Source organism: Centroberyx gerrardi, chromosome 23, assembly GCF_048128805.1.
Source record: "Centroberyx gerrardi isolate f3 chromosome 23, fCenGer3.hap1.cur.20231027, whole genome shotgun sequence".
NCBI classification, from domain to species: Eukaryota; Metazoa; Chordata; class Actinopteri; order Beryciformes; family Berycidae; genus Centroberyx; species Centroberyx gerrardi.
The window spans coordinates 11,674,470-11,701,206 of NC_136019.1; the positions used below are offsets into that span (position 1 = coordinate 11,674,470).

The 26,737-nt window shown below is 39.1% G+C and overlaps 1 protein-coding gene across 1 annotated transcript; it reads right to left on the reverse strand.

The window, feature by feature from the left end:
• Positions 1-6,770: 6,770 nt before the first annotated feature.
• Positions 6,771-13,520, reverse strand: LOC139917207 (uncharacterized). The gene is made up of 5 exons (XM_071906291.2): positions 11,494-13,520; positions 9,219-11,451; positions 8,621-8,685; positions 8,388-8,533; positions 6,771-8,279 (listed from the first exon to the last, which is right to left on the reverse strand). Exons 1-5 carry the CDS (start codon positions 13,425-13,427, stop codon positions 8,257-8,259), a joined length of 4,401 nt encoding a protein of 1,466 aa, XP_071762392.2. The 5' UTR covers positions 13,428-13,520; the 3' UTR covers positions 6,771-8,256.
• Positions 13,521-26,737: the final 13,217 nt, after the last annotated feature.

Below are 26,737 nucleotides of genomic sequence, written 5' to 3' on the forward strand. Positions count from 1 at the left end.
TTCTATAAAATTAAACACCACAGTGACCAACATGCAAAACCAGCATATAAATCAAAAGCCTCTACAACATGTTGGTAGAGTCAACATTTACTTTATAATGATAGTATGGAATCTATGGCACTTATAGCATTTTAACATAGTATATGCTGTGATATCATGCTGTCATATCCTATATTAAAATCCATAAGCAAAAGTTGTCCGGATCATATTTCACTTACAGATTTAGAATATTAGTAACCCAAGAACTCTCCTTACAGTATCAAAAATGATAGCAAACACCTGGTTCATCAAAAGTAGTTTGTTTTGATCAACAGAATTAGATTTTTTTTTTTTTTGAAATGGTCCTATGCATGTGCTATTTTCAATCGGCACATGAACCCTAACCCTAACCCTAAACTTGGCATGTTAAGAGTTTATTTTCTTTGAGCACCTATAATTCAAGGGTCAATTTCGACGACCACCTGCTTTATGCCACTGTAAAACCTTCTAAACCCAGAATGAAACTACAGATACACATGAAGAGGTAGGGCTTGGTGGGAAAACCACCTTATCAGGGTACATGTGTCCCTTACTCATATTAATTCCTACGCAGAACCATATATTTTTAGATAGTATACTGTGGCATACGGGAATGAGGCTTTGACTTTTTCTTTTTCTTTATCTCTAGCTTTGCTTTGGTATAGAAATTTGACTTTCTCTTTGAAGTCCTGGTGGCCTGACAAAATGGTTAAAAGAAGCTGGATTTGTTTCATGTCTGGCTCATACAATATAAACATGTGCACATTGAGGTACTGTTTCCTGGTTTGAAGAAAATTGAAGAAACTATGGTCACCCTACAACAGAAGTCCCATAGAGTTCAATTTATAGCATCTCTGATGAATGGACAATACACAGTCAAGGGCGGATATTTCATTTCACTGTTGGGGGGGACAATAAACAGAAAAATTTCTCAAGAGCAATTCCTGAAGGGGACACCAAAGATGCCGCCAAAAGTACTGTTGTATTAAATGTATATAGAGGTCCATTATGAAACATTTCCATAAGCACTTCATTCCTTTCTTATGAAGATTTTATCAAATTGCCTTTGATATTACTGGGGTCTTTCTACTTGGCGTTTCGGTGCACTGAAAAATGATCGGATGTCTGTTTTTCTTTTCTCTGCCATTTTAACTGACCTGGCTGGCTGACAAATAGACACACACACACACACACACACACACACACACACACACACACAGCATGCAGGTTATTTACAGTAGTAGGTGAGATGCAACACCCATTAACTGAACTAAAGCTAATATATGCCTAATTAGATTTTGTTTTCCCGAAAAAGCAGATCTCTAATGTTTTGCTGTCAATGTGTAAAAGTCCAGAACGCTATGAAGCCTGCCAGAAACGTACTTATATTTAACATAATGTTTGTTGTAATTATGTCTTTTTTATTAAGTCTTCATTTATTTCCAAAATTATGAACAAAATAACATAGTGGCAGCCATTTTACATGCAGTAAGAAAAAAATAATATACTTAGAACCTAATTACATAGGGTAAGTTAATCTTAAATAATTTTGATATGAAAACCCGCATTTTAATTTAACCAAGTATCCTGTATCATAAATACATGTCTGGCATTTGTAACAAACCAAACCGCTTGAAAATCGGTCGAAAATTCAGCGAGTTATGATGATTTTAATTGTGGACAGACCTCCTGCCTCCATACACATACATGCATTAGGAGACGCGGCTCCGTACCAACACGCTGACGCACGAGATTCAACCGCGAGGTAACGGAACAAAATGTAGTCTGATTACAATTGTGAATGTGTTTTATTCTATTGAGTGGTAGAAGTAAAGAAAAATGTCTGACACATCCTTTGTTTTAAGTTAACCTCAGCTACTTACTGGAGGTCTGCCACCACTGACACACTTCCAGAGATCCTCCACACACACTCGTACAGAGGGCTAATGTGTGTGTGTGGGGGTTCGGGGAGGCAGGTAGGCAGTGGACCAAACCACTGTGAGGCATATGAGAGAGGGACTCAATCTTTCGAAACTTAAAAACGCATTGTTTTGCGTCTATAATTAGCACAAGTGCTTTCAATGCATATTATTATATTATTTAAAATTATATAGTTATGTTTACAATGATATATTGAGGGGGACAACTCTCTGTTAGTCCCAGGAAGGGGGGGTCCGGACCCCCCTGTCCCCCCCGTGATTTCCGCCCCTGTACACAATCATTAATTTAGGCTGCTTTGCTGCTTCAGTATCTCAGTGGCATAAACTGATGCCATCTCATTCCAGGATCTAAAGGCATAAAAAAGTTGTATCTATTCTAGATTTTTATACTGGGTGGGACTGAAAATGGGACTCAGAGAAACTAGATACCAATAAAAAAGTACACCATATTACTTGTTAAATCAGTACAGGTATGAAACTGCACTGCCTCTTTTTGCTTGCTTTTTCAGTTACCATTTAGCCCATAATGAGAGTCTCTGGTTGAAGAAGAATTACAGTTAATTATGTATTTGTCATCCAAACCTATATGTGAATAGCTGACAAGCTAGTTATCTGTGATATGATATGAAAGTAACAAATACGTTATATCAACTTACCTATGGGTTTAAAGTTGGACTGAAATAAAAGCAGAAAAATGGTTGTGAAAAGGCAATGCACAATTATGTTACAGGGTAAATCTTTTGTTTTCAATAATAATGAAATGACAATAATAAGTAAATGTTATTCTGCCACCAAGTAATATAGGCCTTGCACAGTAGCTAAACAAAGAGGTGGCTCGTTAATAAGTTAAAAGTTATATGGTTATTTTACAGCTTCTATTTGACTCAGCTAATCAGAATTGAAGATTAGATCTATCCGGTTCATGAATGAAATTTATTTGTGGGATATTGCCAATAAAAGGTTGTAGGAAAACAGTGCACCGCTTACTGTAATTTAGGTGTATCATTAAACTGCAAATTATACTGAATTGTTTGAATTCAGCCAATTGGGTGTCAATTGTGGATATGCACAGCAAATCCAGTTACGGATTCCTTGAAATGAATATTCATTTCTTAGGTGAACATTCCCTTTCAAACTAAGCTGCTCTGAGTGGAGGATGTACAAATATTAACCGAAAATGCTTTGATATAAATATTGTTTAAAAGTGCACACACTGGTAACACATTTCCAGATTCTAAACAAAAATAATGGTCATCAATTTCTCATTTCATTTGAACTTGAATGTACTTGAATTTGAACCATTTATACTTTACTTTTGACTTATTACGAAAATGTCAATGAGATCAGATGGAATAAGCTGCAGTTAACGCATGACAAATCATGAAGGATTAAATCATGATCTAGTCATAGTTGAAGCAATCACACTAATATAGAACATTCATCATCATTACCATTTTCTAGGGCTCTGTGATATGTATTTTTTTTCTTCCTGTTTTTGTAATGTAATATTTCTTTCCTGTCTTGTTCATATGTGTCTGTCTTAAGAACGGATTGCTGTAAAATTCGGCTCAGTTTCAGTCTCTGCTGCTAGCACAAAGCTCAATTCAAGTCAAGTCAAATCCTGGTTGAGGTCTTATTCCAGACAGGCTGTTTGTCTGCTTCTTCATTCCCCACTCGCAAGAATCTCTGTCTACATGAAGAATATTAGAAAACGAGCTCATGCAGATACCGACAGTAGATGGAAGAAAGCGTATGCATGCCTCAGCTTCCCATTTCTCCTTATTGGGATAAGAGCGTATCCAGGTTATTGCTGATGGGATATGATGTCTAAATGCTTTAACTGTAGTATAGTGAGTAAGGAGACTGCAGGATCCAGGTTCAATCAACGAGCATCTGCCCTGCTGAAGTGTCCTTGAGCAAGACACTGAATCCTTACAAGCTACAGAGGAGCTGTTGTCTAGCTGACACTGATTTTTTAATATCAATAATTATATCCAGAATGAACAGGATATTGGTGTACATGTAAATAATTGTGTTTTTATCATTTTGGTGAAAAAAAAAAGGCTCTTTGTGTCATCATAAGCTCTCAAATTGTCTAAGTGAGTTGTAGCTACAGGATGGATGAAAAAAAAAAAAGAAATACATTTAAATTCTAAAGATAAGATATTAGGGGAAAAAAATAGTACATTAATAACAACATGTAATGTTAAATATATTATAATGAGACATTATTTACAATTAAATTAAAAAGTGAAGATTTGTAAAGATGAGGGTAGAAAAATCTGTTACCCTTCACTTTCAGCTATGGGAGAATATGGTGACACCTAAGAAATGCCATTTGATTTATCTGTTAATAAAATAAAATAAAATTTAAAAAAAGTAGAATATCGACATAAAGATGTACTTACCCAAAAAGAAAGTCACCGATTATAAATTCTGCTGTTTGACGTATTTCAAATTCGTATTCTTTTTTTTAATACTATTTCCTGATATACCGATTTAATCCATTTTACATCTGTGGTGCACACCTTTTGTGGCAGGCCACAGTCAGGCCTTATATATTGTGCAGGGAAGGGAAGTGACGTGACGTGACAGACAGGTGATGACTTTTTTCAGAAATGGTTTCACACATTAGTGAAAGACAAAACAAAACAAAAAAAAGAAAAATCACAGGATATAGGCTGTCAGTTACCAGCTCTGTCAGTTCCTTGGCTCAGTCCCATACCAGAGAGCCTTCCTTTGTTCTGCCCTTTAAGGTGTGTTGTTGATGCATTCCACTTACGTGCCCTAACCAGATGTGTTATCTCGTGTCACAGGCTCGAGGAAGTTCCACCAAATGGGACAGTAAGTGATGGCATTATGGGTGCCAATCAATTTAATACAATAGAAATGTAACAAAATAAAAAGTAACAGGGAAAAAAGGTGTCTAATGTGATCCTTTCATCAAATTCCTCCAGACAAAGAACAAACCATGATGCTAACCATAAACCAACACAGCATCATTACTTCAGTCCTTAAATTTCTACTTGATGGATGATTATTTAATGTACAAAACTTATTTCCTGGACTCTTTCAAAATCAGATGTTTTGAAAAAAAAAACAAATGGTGAAACTGCTCCTGTATTCAGCTGCCAACCTCAGTGTCAGTGGAAAATACAGAATTTTGAAAGTTGACTAATGCAGCATGTGGGGAGTAAATTGAAGATTATCAATGTACAGATACACAGAAAATGAAAGGGAAACAATGGACAAGGCAACTCACTGATTATATAAAGCTAAGTTGAATATACAAATTCATTGAAATACTCAAACTTGACTGTCCTATTCCATAGAAATAACATAAGAAGTATAATTCCAATTTAGCTTTTCTTCTTTTCATGAAAGCCGACATTGTCCTCCACATGCAGAGTGTGACCCTGTGACCAAAGCAGCCTATTGAATATGCATAGTAAAATGTGGCCAGTATTTTATTATTGTATTTTAAAGTGGTAAATCCTCAAGATCTTTATTTTTTTATTTTGATGTCATCTTTGGTGCTAATTGATCACTTGTCAATCAAACAGTGTGTCCAGTACTGTGACGTCTTTTTTCCTTGGATTTCCTGTTGAAGTTTGAGTTTGTGTGGGCAGCGCTCTTTTCTTCGTCTGTTCAGTCATTATGGCTGTCGCTGCTCATGCTAATTACCCAGTTCTTCTGTTTATTTCAAACAAACCGCTGTTGCTGCACTGCAGGAAACAGAAAATGCATCACTTCATGTGTGTCAGAGGATTTTTCCCGGGAAAGACCTACCCGACCCGAACAGCCAAGTGGACATAGGCTGAATCATTCGGCGATAGAGTGAAATGGACATTTATTTCTATGAAAATGTCACTGATTATTACTTTAAAACTCCTTTAGTTTTTAATTTGAGTATATATTAATTATTTGCAATGAATGTACGGAATTGGATAGAAAACAATAATTCAAGGGACATCGGTGCAACTGCAATTTTCTTTCTCCTCTCTCTCATTTGAAGGTCATTGCAAGTCATGGATTTTAGTTTGGTGATAAACCAGTCTTGATAAAACCTTGACTTGTAAAATACTCACACAAAGAGAAGGCAACAACATTGTTTCCTTCAGTCTGACCTGAGTATCGAATCCAAATTTAGCATCGACTCAACCTGTTTTTAGATTGTAAATCGTAGATTATGAGATGTCTTTGGTAGGCAGGGGTTACTGCAAGTTTATGTCCAAATACTTTCATACAGTACCTGGTGTGTCTGTACGTCACCTTCCCAGCTCAAGACAATAAAGCACCAGGATATATTTTTATTCTGTGAAGGAAGTAATGACGGGTTTTTTTGCAGCCTCAGAGCCAACGGTAAACACTTCCTCCTTTGTTCTCACCTGATGGGATCTTGAGATATGGCTCTGAATCCCACTAAAGATCTGCTGTGAGAAATGTTATAAGATGCCTAATGCTTGTCATGCACATTAACAATAAAATGGGAAACTCAAGTATTCTGTATAAGAGATGTATCATAAGCTCATATCCCAATCATAGAAAACCAGGATATGAAAGCTGTGACTTCTGCTGTTGCAAAGACATTATGGCATTGGTTGTTGTTTGTAGTCTGTAGTACATTTTGTTTCCGTGCTAATGTTAAGAACATTTTCTTTAACCATCTATACACGGCTATTTGTGATCAGGATGTGAAGATACATATGGATCATCCTTAACACGACCTTAACAAGAATATGATTTAATATATGGAATACTGCTTGTAAATGTTAATACACTCACTGGGTTCAAAATATTTATTTCCTTAGTGCACCTATATAGATCAAAAGCCTCGGGCTCAGGATCAATTGACTGCCAAAATCCTGTGGATTGAGAGTGAAATGCCTTTACAAGACACATTTTCATAACGAATAATTTTAATGGTGAATCAATAGTCTATAATCATGACAATATCAGATACAGTAGAAGTCCATTTCACATAATTATGGTGAAAGGTCTGTCTTACAAGTACATATTCAACAACATAAGGAATATAATCATAAGGTAATAAAAACCAGACTAATACATGTAACTACAACAATTAGACCAGAAGTACACATATTGGGATGTGAGCATTCATACATTTAAAGAAAATATGTATCTTTCGAATCCTTCTTGCTGGATTCGAAAGAGGTGACAGTGCAAACCGCTGAGTCACTGCGGCGACCTGCAGCTAAATAATTAAACAAAAAAATTCATGATACATGCATGCACTTTTCGTGAGCAAACTTTGTATTGGAATTGCAGTTGATTACTGTGTCTTCAACATTTCATTTTCCCACACAACCTGAGGGGTTTGGATAATTAAGGTCCACTGTAATGTATCTTTACATATAGAAATGATAAAACACAGAAATTAAAAATCAAAAGATCTCACCTTAAGATAGAAAAAAAAATGCAAATGACAGAGACACAACTGAAATGTACACTAAATGGCAACAAAAAGAAAACAATAAAACAAAAAATTGCATAAATGTCAGGTAAGAGAATAAAATCATCAAGGCCATTCCATATAATATGCAGAGAATGATTATTTTTGTGTTCGCCTGTGTTTAAAAATAGAATTAGCATTCAAGTGTTCTGTTATCTTAAAACACAAAGGACATCTTGCTGAAACACATGCTCTATTACCAGTAATGCCTGAGGTACAAACTCAAATAGCACACGGATGAAGCATCACACACACACACACACACACACACAGAGGTAAAGTAACAGGCATACCGACGCAATCACGCAGGAAGAAAGTACTTTGACGTCATTTAATGCTTGACTTTACGTTCCACAGCATTGTATTAGGTGACAGACAGATCTATTTGTAGCTATACACTGTATGCTTGACAGCTGCCTCTTTACAGCGCTTTACAGTCCAGTGCACTTGAGGTTTGGACAAGCTAAGAATTAGCAACAGTGTGAGAAAATGTTGGTGTAACAGTGTTGAAAAGATCATGGTGGTTGATGTTGTTATATCCACCTATTTTGAGATGCAGGCATCCTTCATGTTATATAATATCGCTTCAGTAAACCAGTCACAGTTCTTGAGTGTGGCAAGTGCTTTGTAATTTTCAGTTGGACTTGTTTTTCTTTCTGGATTTGCTCATGTTATGAGTCATTTAGAAACATTCAAGTGTCTTCCACACTTTCCTCAGAGTGTGCGGTGGTTTGGGTGTGTAGGTGGCCCATTGAAGAGTGCTACTGTAACTCCAGAGACCATCAACCAGACTGACACCCCATCCTCTCTAGAAGGCTTCAGTGTCTAATTGTTCTGGCGGTCTGTATCTGTGTATGAGAAAGATGAATGTGTTTACTGCAGAGAATGCCTTTACACGATTGGTACAACAATCTGTCCATGGCTTGTAATATTTTATATGATTGGTTGGTACTTACTTGCGATGATGCTAGTTGGTATAATATCCAGAGAAGTCTCTCTAGCATTTAATGAGTCTTTAATGACTTGTACTGCTGTGTTGCTGCTTGGAACCGATTCCTGATTCCTGAAGGTTAGAGTCATATCCACTCCCACCGAGCCGTTCCTGCAGAGAAAACAAAATAGTTAAAATAAAGTAATATGAAAGACAGATTTAACCTATTGCATATTTAATTCTGAAATCAAATCTTACCAGAATCTGTTTATTGTGCTTTTAAGAAACGACTCTGGATATTTCTTCCTGAAAGCATTGCCAACCTGTGAACAAGACATATTAAGGACACACACTGAGCACATAGCTGAACACATACACTCACACTCACATATCACAACATATATACAATATACAGTACCAGTCAAACGTTTGGACACACCTGATTGAACATCTGCTATGTTTTTCATTATCTTAAAGCCATTTTGATCTAAAGGCTTATGCTTAAATGTTTGAAATTTGTTTCTTAGATAAATATAAATAGTGAAGTTGATCCTATGTATGAATTTCTTTCCAAAGCATTTGCCTTTCCATCAAGGCAAAGGGCGGCTACTTTAAAGAATCTAAAATATAAGATAGTTTTGATTTGTCTAACACTTTTTTGGTCACTGCATAATTCCATTTGTGTTATTTCATAGTTTTGATGTCTTTACTATTATTCTAAAATGTGGAAAATAGTAAAAATAAAGGAAAATGTGGTGTGTCCAAACTTTTGACTGGTAGTGTACACACAGCATACCCACATTGTTTAAAAAAAAGAAAAGAAAAAAGAATAAGGTAATAAGAATAAGGTAATTACCTCTCTTGTGATGTTCTGAGCGAGCCTTTGGTGCTCTGCGGTGTTTGGATTCAAGAGTGCAGAGTTGAATTCATCATTTAACCGCATCTGCATGTGCAGCGTTCCCTCTGACTCTTCTGAGTCCTCATTTCCCACATTGCTGCTGTTGGATGTTTTGGTGAGAGGAAATGTCCCAGAGTTCGTTGCATTAAGGGACTCAGTGGCCAAGGTTGTATCATTGGCCTTTGAAACAGGGAATGTGGCGCGGATAACAGTTGGATAAGCAAAGACAATGGGCCTAAAAACAGCAATTTTTGGGGTATGTCTGAAGAACACAATGGTTTCCCTAGAGGATGGGATAAAAGTAGGCGTTGCTTGCTCTTGTGTTGTGTTGACTGCCGTAGGTTTGAGGGCTGATGCTTCAGAGGAAAATGAGGATGTCGGCTCCAGTGAACCTCTGTCGGTGGTAACATCCGTGTTCGCTGTCACAGGGTGGAAGGTTGAATTTGATGTTTTTCGGGTGGCGGCTAAAGTGGTTTGAGACACAAGTTCAGGTGTAGGTAAAGAGCTGGCATCCACTGTCTCAAGTGTGGGTCTTAGATCTGATGAAACGGGGGCAACAGTTGAAAATGTCTGAATCTCGGTGCTTCTCAGAGCGCTTACTGGAGTTCCACTTTTGGGAGTTGTTGAGGTAGCTGTCGAAGAGCTACGGTTCATCACTCCTGTAACAGTAACTTGAGGGCTTTGGGTAGGCGTCCCATCTGTTGATACAGGCATTGAAGTCCTCTCCACATTTGTAGTCTGAACTGAAAATGAATCCACTGTTCCTGATGTTGAGGAAGATGTAATGGATGTCGAGTTTGGAGATGTGGTGTTGTACGGTACTGTGTTGGGGGCAGATGAGCCTGTTTGTGTAGTTTGTAATGGCAAAGCTGATGTTGCGAGGGATGTCTGTAATGTAGATGATGACTTTAAAAATGTTGAGGATGAGGATGATGCTGCCTGTGTGTTGTGTGTCATGGATGCAGCTGAATCTAATGAGTGAGTGGCTGTATTAGTTGGCAATTCAGTGGATGATATATGGGCGGCAACTGAAGAGTGTCTAGTCTGTGTGTGTACTGGTGTAGTCATTGTAGCCGAAGGGATACCTAACGATGCACTTAATGTGATGGGAGATGCTGATGTTGACCTCTGTGTAGGAGTGTTGATCACAGCCGAATTTGGGGATGTTGTTCCTGGTTGTTTGGTAGTCTCTACATCTGTGCTCAGGACCGGTGACACAGTAGATTTAGTTTGTAACACTGCTGTAGAGGTGTTGGTTTCAGAAGTCACTTGTGGCTTGTTTGTGGTTTGCGCTGCTGTGGAAGTAGTTGTCTCGGGGATTGGTTGTACTGTTGTGGCTACTGAAGGTTGTGGTGATATTGCTGTATTGGGAGTACTTAATGTAAAAGAGTTTGTTGTTTGTGATGTATTTCTTAAATCACTTTTAAGATCAAGAGTAGATGCTAAAGTTTCTGTTGGTGTGGTGAATACTGTCGCCACGGGCGGTGTAGTTTGTGTCATTATTGTGGTTGACTCTGTTGTGGATGCTGTGGGTTGTGTTGATGTTGCTGTGGATACTGTTGTCAAAGATGCTGTAGCTTGTGCTGGTGTGTTGGTGTAATTTGTTGTAGATAGAATATTTTGTGTTGGTGTTGTGGTTGATGTTTCTTCAGATGGTACAATTTGTGTTAGTGATGTGATTGGTTCTGTTGTTATCGATGCTGTAGTTTGTTTTAGTGTTGTGGTGGATTCTGTTACTACAGATATTGTTTCAGCTGGTGTTGTGGTGTAATCTGTAGGTGCTATAGATTCTGCTGTTACAGATGCTATAGTTTCTAGTGGAGTTGTTGATGGCGTTGTTACAAATGCAGTTTGTATTGGTCTTGATTCTGTTGCAATAGACGCTGCAGTTTGTACTGGTGTTGTGGCAGATTTTGTTGTTATCATTTGTGTTGGTGTTGCGGTGGAGGCTGTAGTTTGTGATAGAGTTGAAATGTACTGAGTTATTGCAGATCCTGTGGCCTCTTCTGGTGGTGCAGTGAGTTCTGTTGATGCTGTGGCTTGTGGTGGTGTTAAGATAGGTACTGTTGCCACGGATCCAGTATTTTGTAATGGTGTTGTGGCAGAAATTGTTCTTACAGATGTTGTACTATGTGTTGATACAGATGGTATAGTTGGTAATGGTGTTGTGGTGGGTTCTGTTGCCACAGAAGTTGTAGTTTGTGTTGGTGTTGTGATTGATTCTGTTGTGGATGTTGTAGTTTGTGTTGGTGTTGCTGTGGATACTGTTGCCACTGATGCTGTAGTTTGTGTTAGTGTTGCAGTGTAATTTGTTGTGGATATATTAGTTTGGGTTGGTGTTGTGCTTGATACTGTTGTGGATGTTGTAGTTTGTGTTGGTGTTGCTGTAGATGCTGTTGATGGTGTAGTTTGTCCTGGTATAGTTGCTGATTCTGTTGTAAATGATATACTGTGTGTTGGTGCTGTGGTGTGAATTGTTGTCGATGTAGTACTTTGTTTTGGTGCTGTGGGTGATACTGCTGCTACAGATGATGAACTTTGTGTTGGTGATGTGATTGATTCTGTTGTAACAGATGCTGTAGTTTGTGCTGGAGTTGTTGACTGTGTTGTTACAACTGTGGGTTGTGTTGGTGTTTCCTCTGTTGTTTTGGTAGCTGTAGTTTCTAGTGGTGCTGCCATGGATGGTGTAGTTTGTGTTGCTGTTAAGTTTGATAATGTCACGGATCCAGTATTTTGCAGTGGTGTTGTGGTGGATTTTGTAGCTGTAGATATTGTATTTTGTGTTGGTGTTGTGGTGGATTCTGTCACTACAGATGCTATTGTTGTGGCTGGTGTTGTGGTGTAATTTGTTGTAGATACAATAGTCTGGGTTGGTGTTATGGTTGATACTGTTGCCAGATATGATGAACTTTGTGTTGGTGATGTGATTGGTTCTGTTGTTATCGATGCTGTAGTTTGTTTCAGTGTTGTGGTGGATTCTGTTACTACAGATATTGTTTCAGCTGGTGTTGTGGTGTAATCTGTAGATGCTATAGATTCTGTTGTTACTGATGCTGTAGTTTGTACTGGAGTTGTGATTGATTGTGTTGTTACAAATGCAGTTTGTATTGGTCTTGATTCTGTTGTGATAGTTGCTGTAGTTTGTACTGGTCTTGTGGCAGATTTTGTTGTTACTGTTTGTGTTGGTGTAACAGTGGATGCTGTAGTTTGCGATAGAGTTGAAATGTACTGAGTTGTTGCAAAGCCTGTGGCCTCTACTGGTGGTGCAGTGAGTTCTGTTGTTACTGATGCTGTGGCTTGTGGTGGTGTAAAGTTAGATAATGTTGTCACGGATCCAGAATTTTGTAATGGTGTAGTTGTGGATATTGCTGCTACAGATGCTATACTATGTGTTGATGCAGATGTTATAGTTTGTAACGTTGTTGCGGTGGGTTCTTTTACTCCAGATATTGTTTCTGTTGGTGCTGTGGGGAATCCTGTTGCTACTTTAGTTGTAGTTTGGGTTGGTGTTGTGGTTGATTCTGTTGTGGATGTTGTAGTTTGTATTGGTGTCGCTGTGGATACTGTTGCCACAGATGGTGCAGTTTGTGTTGGTATAGTCATTGATTCTGTTGTAAAAAGTATACTGTGTGTTGGTGTTGTGGTGTAAATTGTTGATGCAGTAGTTTGTTTTGGTGCTGTGGAAGATACTGTTGTTACAGATGCTGTAGTTTGTGCTGGAGTTGTTGATTTCCTTGTTATATTTGTTGTTTGTGTTGGTGTTGCCACAGATGGTAAAGTTTGTGTTTGTGTTGAGGTGGATAATGTTCTCATGGATCCCGTATTTTGTAATGGTGTTGGGGTGGAACTTGTTACAGATGTAGTACTATGTGTTGATACAGATGTTATAGTTGGTATTGGTGTTGTGGTGGATTCTGTAACTACAGATATTGTTTCAGCTGGTGTTGTGGTGAATCCTGTTGCCATGGACGATGTTGTTTGTGTTGGCATTGTGGTTGATTCTCTTGTGGATGCTACAGACTGTGTGGGTGTTACTGTGGAGACTGCTGCCATGGATGCTGTAGTTTGAGTCTGTGTTGTGGTGTAATTTCTTGCAGATACATTAGTTTGGGTTGGCGTTGTGGTTGATACTGTTGCCACAAATGGTGAACTTTGTGTTGGTGACATGATTGATTCTGTGCTTACAGACGCTGTAGTTTGTGCTGGAGTTGTGGTTGAAAGTGTTGCTATGAATTTGGTAGTTTGTGTTGGTGTTGGTGTTGCTGTGGATACTATTGCTATGGATGCTGTAGTTTGTGTCTGTATAGTCGCTGATGCTGTTGGTGTTGGTGTTGTGGTGTGAAGTGTTGATGCAGTAGTTTGTTTTGGTGCTGTGGGCGATACTGTTCTTACAGATGATGAACTTTGTGTTGATGATGTGATTGATTCTGTTGTTGCAGATGCTGTAGTTTGTGCTGGAGTTGTTGATTGTGTTATTGCATTTGTTGTTTGTGTTGGTGTTGCCACAGATGGTGAAGTTTGTGTTGATTTTGTTGTTATAGTTTGTAATGGTGTTGTGGTGGAGGATGTAGTTTGTGATGGAGTTGAAATGTATTGAGTTGTTGCAGATCCTGTGGCCTCTATTGGCATTGCCACCGTTGATGTAGTTTGTGTTGGTGTTAAGATAGACATTGTTGCCACAGATCCAGAATTTTGTAATGGTGTTGTTGTGGATTCTGTCACTACAGATGCTATAGTTCTGGCCGGTGTTGTGGTGTCATTTGTAGATGCTAAAGTTTCTGTTGGTGTTGTGGTGGAGGATGTAGTTTGTGATAGAGTTGAAATGTACTGAGTTGTTGCAGATCCTGTGGCCTCTACTGGTGGTGCAGTGAGTTCTGTTGTTGCAGATGCTGTAGTTTGTGCTGGAGTTGTTGATTGTGTTATTACATTTGTTGTTTGTGTTGGTGTTGCCACGGATGGTGAGGTTTGTGTTGGTGTTAAGTTAGATGATGTTGTCATGGATCCAGGAATTTGTAATGGTGTTGTAGTGGATTTTGTTGCGACAGATGTTGTGCTTTGTGTTGCTACAGATTTTGTAGTTTCTGTTGGTGTTGTGGTGGATTCTGTCACTACAGATATTGTTTCAGTTGGTGTTGTGGTGAGTTCTGTTGCCATGGATAGTGTAGTTTGTGTTGGTATTGTGGTTGATCCTGTTGTGGATGCTACAGACTGTGTGGGTGTTACTGTGGAGACTGCTGCCATGGATGCTGTAGTTTGAGTCTGTGTTGTGGTGTAATTTCTTGCAGATACATTAGTTTCAGTTGGAGTTGTGGTTGATACTGCTGTGACAGACACTGAACTTTGTGTTGGTGACGTAATTGATTCTGTTGTAACAGATGCTGTAGTTTGTGCTGGAGTTGTTGACTGTGTTGTTACAACTGTGGGTTGTGTTGGTGTTTCCTCTGTTGTTTTGGTAGCTGTAGTTTCTAGTGGTGCTGCCATGGATGGTGTAGTTTGTGTTGCTGTTAAGTTTGATAATGTCACGGATCCAGTATTTTGCAGTGGTGTTGTGGTGGATTTTGTAGCTGCAGATGTTGTATTTTGTGTTGGTGTTGTGGTGGATTCTGTCACTACAGATGCTATTGTTGTGGCTGGTGTTGTGGTGTAATTTGTTGTAGATACAATAGTCTGGGTTGGTGTTATGGTTGATACTGTTGCCACATATGGTGAACTTTGTGTTGGTGATGTGATTGATTCTGTTGTTACTGATACTGTAGTTTGTACTGGAGTTGTAATTGATAGTGTTGTTACAAATATAGTTTGTATTGGTCTTGATTCTGTTGTGATAGTTGCTGTAGTTTGTACTGGTCTTGTGGCAGATTTTGTTGTTACTGTTTGTGTTGGTGTAACAGTGGATGCTGTAGTTTGCGATAGAGTTGAAATGTACTGAGTTGTTGCAGATCCTGTGGCCTCTACTGGTGGTGCAGTGAGTTCTGTTGTTACTGATGCTGTGGCTTGTGGTGGTGTAAAGTTAGATAATGTTGTCACGGATCCAGAATTTTGTAATGGTGTAGTTGTGGATATTGCTGCTACAGATGCTATACTATGTGTTGATGCAGATGTTATAGTTTGTAACGTTGTTGCGGTGGGTTCTTTTACTCCAGATATTGTTTCTGTTGGTGTTGTGGGGAATCCTGTTGCTACTTTAGCTGTAGTTTGGGTTGGTGTTGTGGTTGATTCTGTTGTGGATGTTGTAGTTTGTATTGGTGTCGCTGTGGATACTGTTGCCACAGATGGTGCAGTTTGTGTTGGTATAGTCATTGATTCTATTGTAAAAAGTATACTGTGTGTTGGTGTTGTGGTGTAAATTGTTGATGCAGTAGTTTGTTTTGGTGCTGTGGAAGATACTGTTGTTACAGATGCTGTAGTTTGTGCTGGAGTTGTTGATTTCCTTGTTATATTTGTTGTTTGTGTTGGTGTTGCCACAGATGGTAAAGTTTGTGTTTGTGTTGAGGTGGATAATGTTCTCATGGATCTCGTATTTTGTAATGGTGTTGGGGTGGAACTTGTTACAGATGTAGTACTATGTGTTGATACAGATGTTATAGTTGGTATTGGTGTTGTGGTGGATTCTGTTACTACAGATATTGTTTCAGCTGGTGTTGTGGTGAATCCTGTTGCCATGGACGATGTTGTTTGTGTTGGCATTGTGGTTGATTCTCTTGTGGATGCTACAGACTGTGTGGGTGTTACTGTGGAGACTGCTGCCATGGATGCTGTAGTTTGAGTCTGTGTCGTGGTGTAATTTCTTGCAGATACATTAGTTTGGGTTGGCGTTGTGGTTGATACTGTTGCCACAAATGGTGAACTTTGTGTTGGTGACATGATTAATTCTGTGCTTACAGACGCTGTAGTTTGTGCTGGAGTTGTGGTTGAAAGTGTTGCTATGAATTTGGTAGTTTGTGTTGGTGTTGGTGTTGTTGTGGATACTATTGCTATGGATGCTGTAGTTTGTGTCTGTATAGTCGCTGATGCTGTTGGTGTTGTGGTGTGAAGTGTTGATGCAGTATTTTGTTTTGGTGCTGTGGGCGATACTGTCCTTACAGATGATGAACTTTGTGTTGATGATGTGATTGATTCTGTTGTTGCAGATGCTGTAGTTTGTGCTGGAGTTGTTGATTGTGTTATTGCATTTGTTGTTTGTGTTGGTGTTGCCACAGATGGTGAAGTTTGTGTTGATTTTGTTGTTATAGTTTGTAATGGTGTTGTGGTGGAGGATGTAGTTTGTGATGGAGTTGAAATGTATTGAGTTGTTGCAGATCCTGTGGCCTCTATTGGCATTGCCACCGTTGATGTAGTTTGTGTTGGTGTTAAGATAGACATTGTTGCCACAGATCCAGAATTTCGTAATGGTGTTGTTGTGGATTCTGTCACTACAGATGCTATAATTCTGGCCGGTGTTGTGGTGTCATTTGTAGATGCTAAAGTTTCTGTTGGTGTTGTGGTGGAGGATGTAGTTTGTGATAGAGTTGAAATGTACTGAGTTGTTGCAGATCCTGTGGCCGCTACTGGTGGTGCAGTGAGTTCTGTTGTTGCAGATGCTGTAGTTTGTGCTGGAGTTGTTGACTGTGTTATTACATTTGTTGTTTGTGTTGGTGTTGCCACGGCTGGTGAGGTTTGTGTTGGTGTTAAGTTAGATACTGTTGTCATGGACCCAGTAATTTGTAATGGTGTTGTAGTGGATTTTGTTGCTACAGATGTTGTGCTTTGTGTTGCTACAGATTTTGTAGTTTCTGTTGGTGTTGTGGTGGATTCTGTCACTACAGATATTGTTTCAGTTGGTGTTGTGGTGAGTTCTGTTGTCATGGATAGTGTAGTTTGTGTTGGTATTGTGGTTGATCCTGTTGTGGATGCTATGGATTGTGTTGGTGTTGCTGTGGATTCTGTTGTTGTTGATTTTATTGTTACAGATGCTGTAGTTTGTCCTGGAGTTGTTGATTGTGCAACTGTGGTTTGTGTTGGTGTTTCCTCTGTTCTTCTTGTAGCTGTAGTTTCTATTGGCATTGCCACCGTTGGTGTAGTTTGTGTTGGTGTTAAGATAGACATTGTTGCCACAGATCCAGAATTTCGTAATAGTGTTGTTGTGGATTCTGTCACTACAGATGCTACAGTTCTGGCCGGTGTTGTGGTGTCATTTGTAGATGCTAAAGTTTCTGTTGGTGTTGTGGTGGATTCTGTCACTACAGATATTGTTTCAGTTGGTGTTGTGGTGAATCCTGTTGTCATGGATAGTGTAGTTTGTGTTGGTATTGTGGTTGATCCTGTTGTGGATGCTATGGATTGTGTTGGTGTTGCTGTGGATTCTGTTGTTGCTGATTTTATTGTTCCAGATGCTGTAGTTTGTCCTGGAGTTGTTGACTGTGTTGTTGCAACTGTGGTTTGTGTTGGTGTTTCCTCTGTTCTTCTTGTAGCTGTAGTTTCTATTGGCATTGCCACCGTTGGTGTAGTGGTGTCATTTGTAGATGCTAAAGTTTCTGTTGGTGTTGTGGTGGAGGATGTAGTTTGTGATAGAGTTGAAATGTACTGAGTTGTTGCAGATCCTGTGGCCTCTACTGGTGGTGCAGTGAGTTCTGTTGTTGCAGATGCTGTAGTTTGTCCTGGAGTTGTTGATTGTGTTATTACATTTGTTGTTTGTGTTGGTGTTGCCACGGATGGTGAGGTTTGTGTTGGTGTTAAGTTAGATAATGTTGTCATGGATCCAGTAATTTGTAATGGTGTTGTAGTGGATTTTGTTGCTACAGATGTTGTGCTTTGTGTTGCTACAGATTTTGTAGTTTCTGTTGGTGTTGTGGTGGATTCTGTCACTACAGATATTGTTTCAGTTGGTGTTGTGGTGAATCCTGTTGTCATGGATAGTGTAGTTTGTGTTGGTATTGTGGTTGATCCTGTTGTGGATGCTATGGATTGTGTTGGTGTTGCTGTGGATTCTGTTGTTGCTGATTTTATTGTTCCAGATGCTGTAGTTTGTCCTGGAGTTGTTGGCTGTGTTGTTGCAACTGTGGTTTGTGTTGGTGTTTCCTCTGTTCTTCTTGTAGCTGTAGTTTCTATTGGCATTGCCACTGTTGGTGTAGTTTGTGTTGGTGTTAAGATAGACATTGTTGCCACAGATCCAGAATTTCGTAATGGTGTTGTTGTGGATTCTGTCACTACAGATGCTATAGTTCTGGCCGGTGTTGTGGTGTCATTTGTAGATGTTGAAGTTTCTGTTGGTGTTGTGGTGGAGGATGTAGTTTGTGATGGAGTTGAAATGTACAGAGTTGTTGCAGATCCTGTGGCCTCTACTGGGGGTGCAGTGAGTTCTGTTGTTGCAGATGCTGTAGTTTGTCCTGGAGTTGTTGACTGTGTTGTTGCAACTGTGGTTTGTGTTGGTGTTTCCTCTGTTCTTCTTGTAGCTGTAGTTTCTATTGGCATTGCCACCGTTGGTGTAGTTTGTGTTGGTGTTAAGATAGACATTGTTGCCACAGATCCAGAATTTCGTAATGGTGTTGTTGTGGATTCTGCCACTACAGATGCTATAGTTCTGGCCGGTGTTGTGGTGTCATTTGTAGATGCTGTAATTTCTGTTGGTGCTACTACAGATGGTGACATTTGCCAAGATGCTGTGGTTTGTTTCTGGGTGATTTGACTAGATTGCAAATTTTGCACTTGAGTGACGTTTGTGGATAAGGAATTTTCACCACGAGTGGATGATTTATATTGTGGGAATGTTGTACTGTTCCTGGTGGTGGAGGAAGTAGTTTGCTGATGGAAAGTTCCTTGTGTTGTTGTGTTAAGGCCTGAGGTTGACTTTGTGTTCTCGGTGGCAGTTTCATTGTTAAGACTTGGACTACTCATGTTCTCATTTGTAAATGTTTGGTTAAGCGTTGAAGCCCTGCTTGAGCTATTCCTAACCAGTCGGGTTTTCACTGAATTCAGTGTATCTACAGTGGAAACATTTTGAGTAGAATTTGTTAAAAACATGGAATTCATGGCAGATGAATTTACAGTTGTTGCATCTGATGGATTGGAGGTTTTTGATACCTCTGAATCTGAATTAATGGTCGCAGCAGTTAAATGTATGCTTCCATCTCTCAGTGTGCTTGTAGTGGATGAACCATTCTTTGATCCTGCTGGTACTGGGGTAAACACTGGTGTTGAACCTTTATCAGTTGAATATCCAAATGCCGAAGAGGATAAATTCAATACTGCATCAACAGAGGCTGTATTTGACTGTGTGCCAGGGAACCCAGAAACAACTTCTGTAGCAGATGAATTCAGAGATGCACTTCTGGTTTTGAATGTGGTCACAATTGATGAATTCAGTGAAGTAACTGCATGAACTAGATTTCTTGATTTGTTGGCAGGGGTTACATTCAGATCCTCTGTGGCATTTTTCATGGATAGGTTTGTCTGTGTTTTGTTTAGGAATGTGTGCGTGGCTGTGGTTGTGACGACAGACAGAGTTCTTGTAATTGTGGATGCTGAATTGTTGTCTCTGGCATCCAAATCCCTAGGTGTGGCTGGCCTGGCCATCACAGAAGTCTTTGTAGGTGAGTAACTTGTGTGTGCAGTTTGTGTAGAGTTCATGGTTGTATGTGTGGGAACTTGATGCATCGATGCTGAAGGGGTGTCACTGGTTGTTGATGTATTCACCACAGTTGAATTCAGCATAGGGGAGGGCAGGGTCAGAGCTTGGGTAGAGTGAGTTTTAGTTGAGGCTGAGACTGTCGGTGCATTTGTCCCATTGGAGCTAGTATGAGTCACTTCCCTGTCATGTTCCGCTGCAGAAGTGCTAGGTCCAACAAAACCGTCCACTGGGGTTGTCGATAGGCTTACAGATGTCGAAGACAGATTCTGATCTTCGTCTGTCAAAGAACTGCTAAGGTTTACTACTGATGCCTCTGAAGCCAATTTGCCTGTGGTCATGTCAGGTGAAGAACTGGTTTGGGCAGGTGTGTGGAAAGCAGTCACAGGTGTAGAGTCAGAGCGCTCAGTGATACTGGAAGCAGTATTTCTTTCATTGGCAAAGGCTATATTCTGACTTGTCATTTTCTCTGTTGATGTTGCATTCATTTCCTGCTTTGGGTCTGATGTAAGTCCCATGAACTCAGATGTATTTGTCATGGCTGGAGCTCCTGCTGTATCTTCTTGTCTGTTAGAGCTAGATGTGGATACCCCAGTTGGAGTATTCATATCCGCCTGTGTGGTTGCAAACATTGGAGTGGTCTGTGTTTTTGGTGTCGGCGAATATTGCCCATCAAATGATTGAACAACTTGTGTTGAAAGTGCACTGACCTCTGTCACTGCGCTTGTCGGAGAAGCCACATCTGTTGTGTTAATTTCTGGAGTCTCTGTATGGGATGTAGCACTGAGCTGAGTTGGAATGAAAGCTGAGAGAGAGGGAAAAGTGGAAGGTTTCATATCAATTAATAATGCACAAGAACCGTCATTTATTACAAGCATTAGCGGCAATCAATATTATGGCTAAGATATATGACTTTTTATCTTGGAAACTGGGTACAACACTGTAACTGGGCAAATTAATTGACTGTATAATCCCTTAGGTGATTTTCTTTTTCCAGGTCCCTTTTTTTCCAGAATGTGGCAGTCTGATAAAGGCATCTGACGTCAGCTGAGGAGTGTATTTTAAGTGCAGCTATTACGTCTAGTCATGGAAAAGTCAGCATTGCGTAACCTGACTCACCCATTAGGAAGCTGAGCACAATTCCACAATTCATGGTGGCATTTCATGGGTTTGCACAGGCAGCGGGGATATCTGATCACAAAGCAGACAAAGTTAGCAATGTATTCAAGCTATCCGTCACCTGTTATTTGTAGTTACACACCATACAGATACAATAGCATACCATACAGATACAATAGCATACCATACAGATACAACAGCATATCGTACATTTCTTGCATATTTCTTGCATATTTCCATACTTTGTGTGTCCCCCACTTTAACAAAAGGGATGAGATGATGCACTGGAGATTGCATTCTGCATTCTTCCACCCAGACTGGACAAATTGCAGCCCTATGTTATATGGCAGCTCCATCCATCCCCAGTCAGTACTTTATACATTTTTACAGGGTTTGCATAGTAGGAACAAGGTTCACCACTTGAAGGATAATGCTGGTGGTTTTTAAAGTGTGTGCTAATTGTCTAGGTTGCCCGTCTTTACATTATTCCTGGTGTTGTCTGCACCGTCAGCATAGTTGGAGATATCAGGGCTCATTTTCCTCCCTTCAGAAGAAGCTGTTTGCTGCTATGAAAAACAACTTCCACAGATTTGAAAATTGCCTATAAGCTAAATAATCCATCACAATGAGCATGGAGCCTTAATTTGGTTTTGTCAAAGTTTCATTGTCAAAGTACATTGTGTACTGTGAATCACCTAACACCCACAGGAAGAAATGTAAGTCTCCGCCAGGAAATAATACATTAATAAAACTTGTTGCCTTACTTACTAATCGTCACATCTATGTCTTTTTTTATTTAGGGCGTCTTTGATGGCCAGGACAGCAGTTAATTTCAAGCCAGGTTTGACACCGTAAAGTTTGTATGTAAAAATGCTAAAAGCCAAGTATGCACTGCAAAATGACTGTAATCTAGACATGGCCAAAAGTAAATGGTTATATAACTCTATATGACACAAGTATTCTCGTTTAATGCATGATACATTCAAATAAACAACCAGCATTCATATCGGCTTCAATGTACATTTCCGTCACAACAAAATTACATAGCTGTACATTACTATCAAATTTGTATGTTAACTGGTCCTAAACAAGCTGTCTCTCTGTTGGGATCAAGAATCATTTCTGTCAAACTGACTTATGCCTGTACAGGAGAGTGGAGGGGAGTCATTTTGTGAAATTGAGAATGATTTTGAATGATTTCATATACAGTAAATGTGACAAATGTGTATTGAAGCTGGTAAATCGTGATTGTTCCATGAATAGCATGAATCATGTTATAAGACTGAATGTCTCATATGTTCCTTTACTCATTTACAAAACTGTTTGCCCCAACACCACAGTTCAAAACTTCAATTTGGAAAACAGCTTTTAAACAGTCTGGTAGCATGTGTGGGGATAATTATATTTTACAAATATCCCTATTATCCAAACCTCATCTCTCACCTCACTTGAACTGCTGACGTTTACGTATTGCAGTGACCATATAATATGTTTTGTGTCAGCCCCATTTGAGATAGATGCTTTCTGCTTTCATTACCCTGTCAAAGTTGTCATTTTCCGCAACAATTACTCTCCAACATAACATCAATTAGCATGCTTTTATTTTGCTTTTCAAAATAATGTGTCTCTGGTGATGGATGTGAAAGGGTTCTTCATTTCCTTGTAGTGAAAAATTTCAGTAAACACAGTACGGGTGTGGGAAATAACCTGCTGTCTTGGGCAGAATGTTGCTATGCAGGGATGGTGAAGAGAAGTCTGCACACTGCTCTTGCAACGCCACATGGATCATTTCAGTGAACACAGTACTAATGTTTCAGACCCATCTCGTCTTTCATCAGAGTTTATCAGATACAGTTTCAGATTTTGATTAAAGACCAGACTGGTCTGAAACGTTAGTACCGTGTTCAGTAAAATAACTGATGTATTGCAAGAGCAATGTGCAGAGTTCCCTCTACCAAGTTTGATGTTTTCCCTCGTGCATCTGCACCAAGTCTAGATGCAAATAACTACCTGCTGCTATATGTCATTAGTCAGGAAAGTGAGGTCTCCCCTTGTCCCCTTAAATATCACTATTGTTTAATTGCATTGTCAGAATCTATTTATGTCTTTCACTCTCTCCACTTTTAGTTCCCTACCTACAACATATAAAATATGATTCAGGACAGAATAATTTCTAAAAGCCCAAAATATTATCAGAAAGTGGTTCAGGGCTTAGATGGCAATCTTCGAATGTTTATTATTTTATGGTTCTTGGTTTGAAAAAGGTTTGAGAAACCCTGATTTAGTTAAATCAAAAGTACTGTTGGGTGGCACCCAAGGAAAATGACAAAATGCATATTTGCCACAAGAGATAATTACTATTCAGACTACTATTAATTACTATTAGCCTATAGTAATTCTCAAGAGTTTCCAGGAGGTGTGGAAGTCCCACCCCACCCTGCCAGAAAGACTACATTTGATTCCTGAAAATGCCAAGTCATTTGGACCGATCAAAATTTACTGTCTCTAACATGTCCTCCCAGATTTGAAAACTGATACCTGTGTCGCATGAGCCTCCGCTTTCCTGCCTCTCCCTAGTTAGACTATTGAATAAAGCAAAAACTCCCCAAATCTATTACAAGAAAACCCTCAGCGAAATGTAACTTCCAAACGATGCAACTTAAATAAATGGCATCTCAACTGGTCTTTGAGTGGGCAGGTAAAAGAGTGCAAAGAATGTGAAGGTTGTCATTGCAAAATCCAAAAATCACTCACCTTTCAATACCAATGAACCGTCACCTTACGCAAGTCTAGGATAGACCGATAAAGCTAGACAAAAATAAAGAAGCCCATCTTAGCCTGTCTCATCACACCAGTTTTACCTGCTGTAATCACGTCACTCCACCCTGTTCTGTGTTCTTGCTCTTAAACTCTGGTGTCTGCCTCAGCCCTTGTCGCATTCATACATGAAAATATCCCATCCACTAAACAACATATAGGGAATGCTCTACAGCATATGAAGGAAGAACTGTTTATTTTCTTTATTCAAAGTTAGCTAATACCATGTTTCACTACATTCAAATGTTCATTTCGGTTTGTCAAAGAGATGCTCTGATGGTGATAGCAGTGAGCAGGAAGAGGTCCAACCTGTTCTGCAGCAATCCGTTCAGTGCCAGAGTTTGTTCCTAACTTGGCCAATGCCAAGGAGCCATGAGACTGCAACTTAAAAATACCCTTGAGCTAAGTTAACCATGACCTGATGCACTTGTCAATGACTTGATTGTGGATAAATAAACAGCATTGGGTCTGTACAAGTGTCTTGTTTCTGTTGTTATTAATATTCCCATGATTGAAAACATTTCATGCTAGATTTGTGTACATAAAAAAATCTATCTAATCCCAAATCTAGAAACAAGAGAGCCAACACTCTTGTCTGATGTCCTCCAGAGACACAGCCTGTAGTTGCAATGTAGATAATAAATAGGAGAATGTCTTTATGGACGGTTGACTACCCAGGGCAAGTTGTCAAATTCTGTTAAAGATAGAAATAACAAATATGAATATTGTTTTGAGGTCAAATGTTCCATTAATTGAATACTTTAATTATACCTCTACTCTAAATTGCAGCAACTCAGGTAACAAACAACAACACAAGATAGGAATGACAAATATGGATTTCGTTTTCCAAAAACTAATAATTTAATTACACCTTTACTCCAAACTGCAGCAATGCAGATATTCTAGAATATGTGACTGGACAAGTATCGTTTAATCATATGAGGCTTTATGTGACTGACGCATCAAGCTAGATTTGATTATACTTCTGTGCCAAGTTTCATCAAACAACAATAGCTGACTGTTTCTAAGCATGTGCGTTGATCTAACCTTGACTGACAGGGCAGTGTTGGCACATCAAGGATTAGCTGGAAATCATTTTCAGTATGTGTAATGTAGATAACTATCGTATTTACATGACTCAGATTGGCCTTCCTGTAAACGGAGCACAAGATTTAGAGAATGAGGAACCTAACCACACTGTCCTACCCAACACATCTCACTACCTGAGCCCGAGCCCCACCCTACCTCACCACATTTTTCTCATTCAGCTGAAGACACTATCCGTGCTATCACTTCATCTGTGCCTACCCACGTAGGTGACACGTCGTCCAGCACAGTCACAATGGTTGAAGCAGCCATGCCTTGGATCAAACTTTGAGCTTTTTGTCTGGAAGTGAGACATTTTAAAGTTTTAACTTGTGAGTCATTCCATGTCAAATCATCATGATGCCATGACACCCACCACCTCTGATTGCTCTGAAAGGGTTCCTGTAGTTACAAACCAATGACACAGGTTTTTCTGTGACATAATTTTTTTTATTTTGAACTTAGAGAAATTAAGCTAACTGACTGCACCCAAATTGGACATTTTAATTGGGAAGGATTCATATAATAGTGAATATGGTATCCAACATACGATTTGGACCAAAGTCATTCTTGTTAATGATTCAGATATGAGTCCAAATAAATTGTCATAATCAACCCACATATCCCCCCAACCCCATGTCAATCCCACCCCAACAGACAGTGTAACATCAGTTCTCCATGTTTGAAAAGTGGCATGAAGCTGGGCCTTACATGTTTTGCTTCTTCATACTATCTGATGTATTCTCAGTGAATATGGTGATGTTTTTATTTTTCCCCTGTGCAGATTAATGAGATATTAAGTTGTCATTTCATCTTCGTGTGATAATACTAGGTTCTAACGACCAGATGGTTCTATTCCTGTTATTTAGTAAAAAAGTGAGAAGCAGAAATTTTTTTTTAATTTAAAGCTTTACCTTTAACTGATAATGATTTAGACATGTAGATTTAAGAAGTAATGTTAGAGAATTTATTTGTCAACCGTCAAAGCAACATTTCAAACAGATTATCATTTAGTAGCCTCACTAGTCAGGCATTAAGGATTCATGTCATTGTCACTTTTGGACATATCAGCAGGGCATGTTGGACACAGCTTGTTTCCAGGGATGACAGTGACATTTAACATGTCTTGTAATTCTTAGCCACATCTTAGACTAATTTCTCTGGGTGATCTTTTTGCTTGTTTCTTATGTTTGTTAAACATAAGATCACAACAGTTTGTGTGAAATTTGGGCTAGGAAGCCAATATGTTTAGCTCATGATGAAAACAAATTGTGTGGTCATCTTCACATGCTGACCCAATCCTTCATGACAGCAATTTGGTTTGTTCATCTCCAAGCAAACTCAAATGCTACCTCCAATAAATGACAGCTCTCTGAGAGGGCTATATACCGTACAGAACAATCTCAGATGGTGTCGAAAGTCACTTTTCTGTATTTTTTTTTGTACAATTGTAATTTTACTTTGTATCTATTCAATATTCTAATCCTGATTATTTCACATTTAACTGGTAAATTGCTATTTTTATTTATTTTTAGGACCTGATTGCTCTGTTTTGTGTGTCCCATGGAGGGATGGTGGAAGGGGGATGGGGGGCGAAATATAATCTTTTTTTGTATGCTCTTATGTATGTAATCACCCCCTTAAAGGGAATAAAAAACACTTAATTACAAAAAAAGAAAACGATATTGTAGAACCTCTTTAACTAAAATAAATTATTTTGAACAGAATGTACATGTGCCAAATAAACATACTAGAGGCTACTTAATGTATAACAGTTAGAAACATAATAATCTGCCATTTCATTATACATAGGACCAAAAAACCTGGGGGGGACGTTAACAGGTTTAGTGTC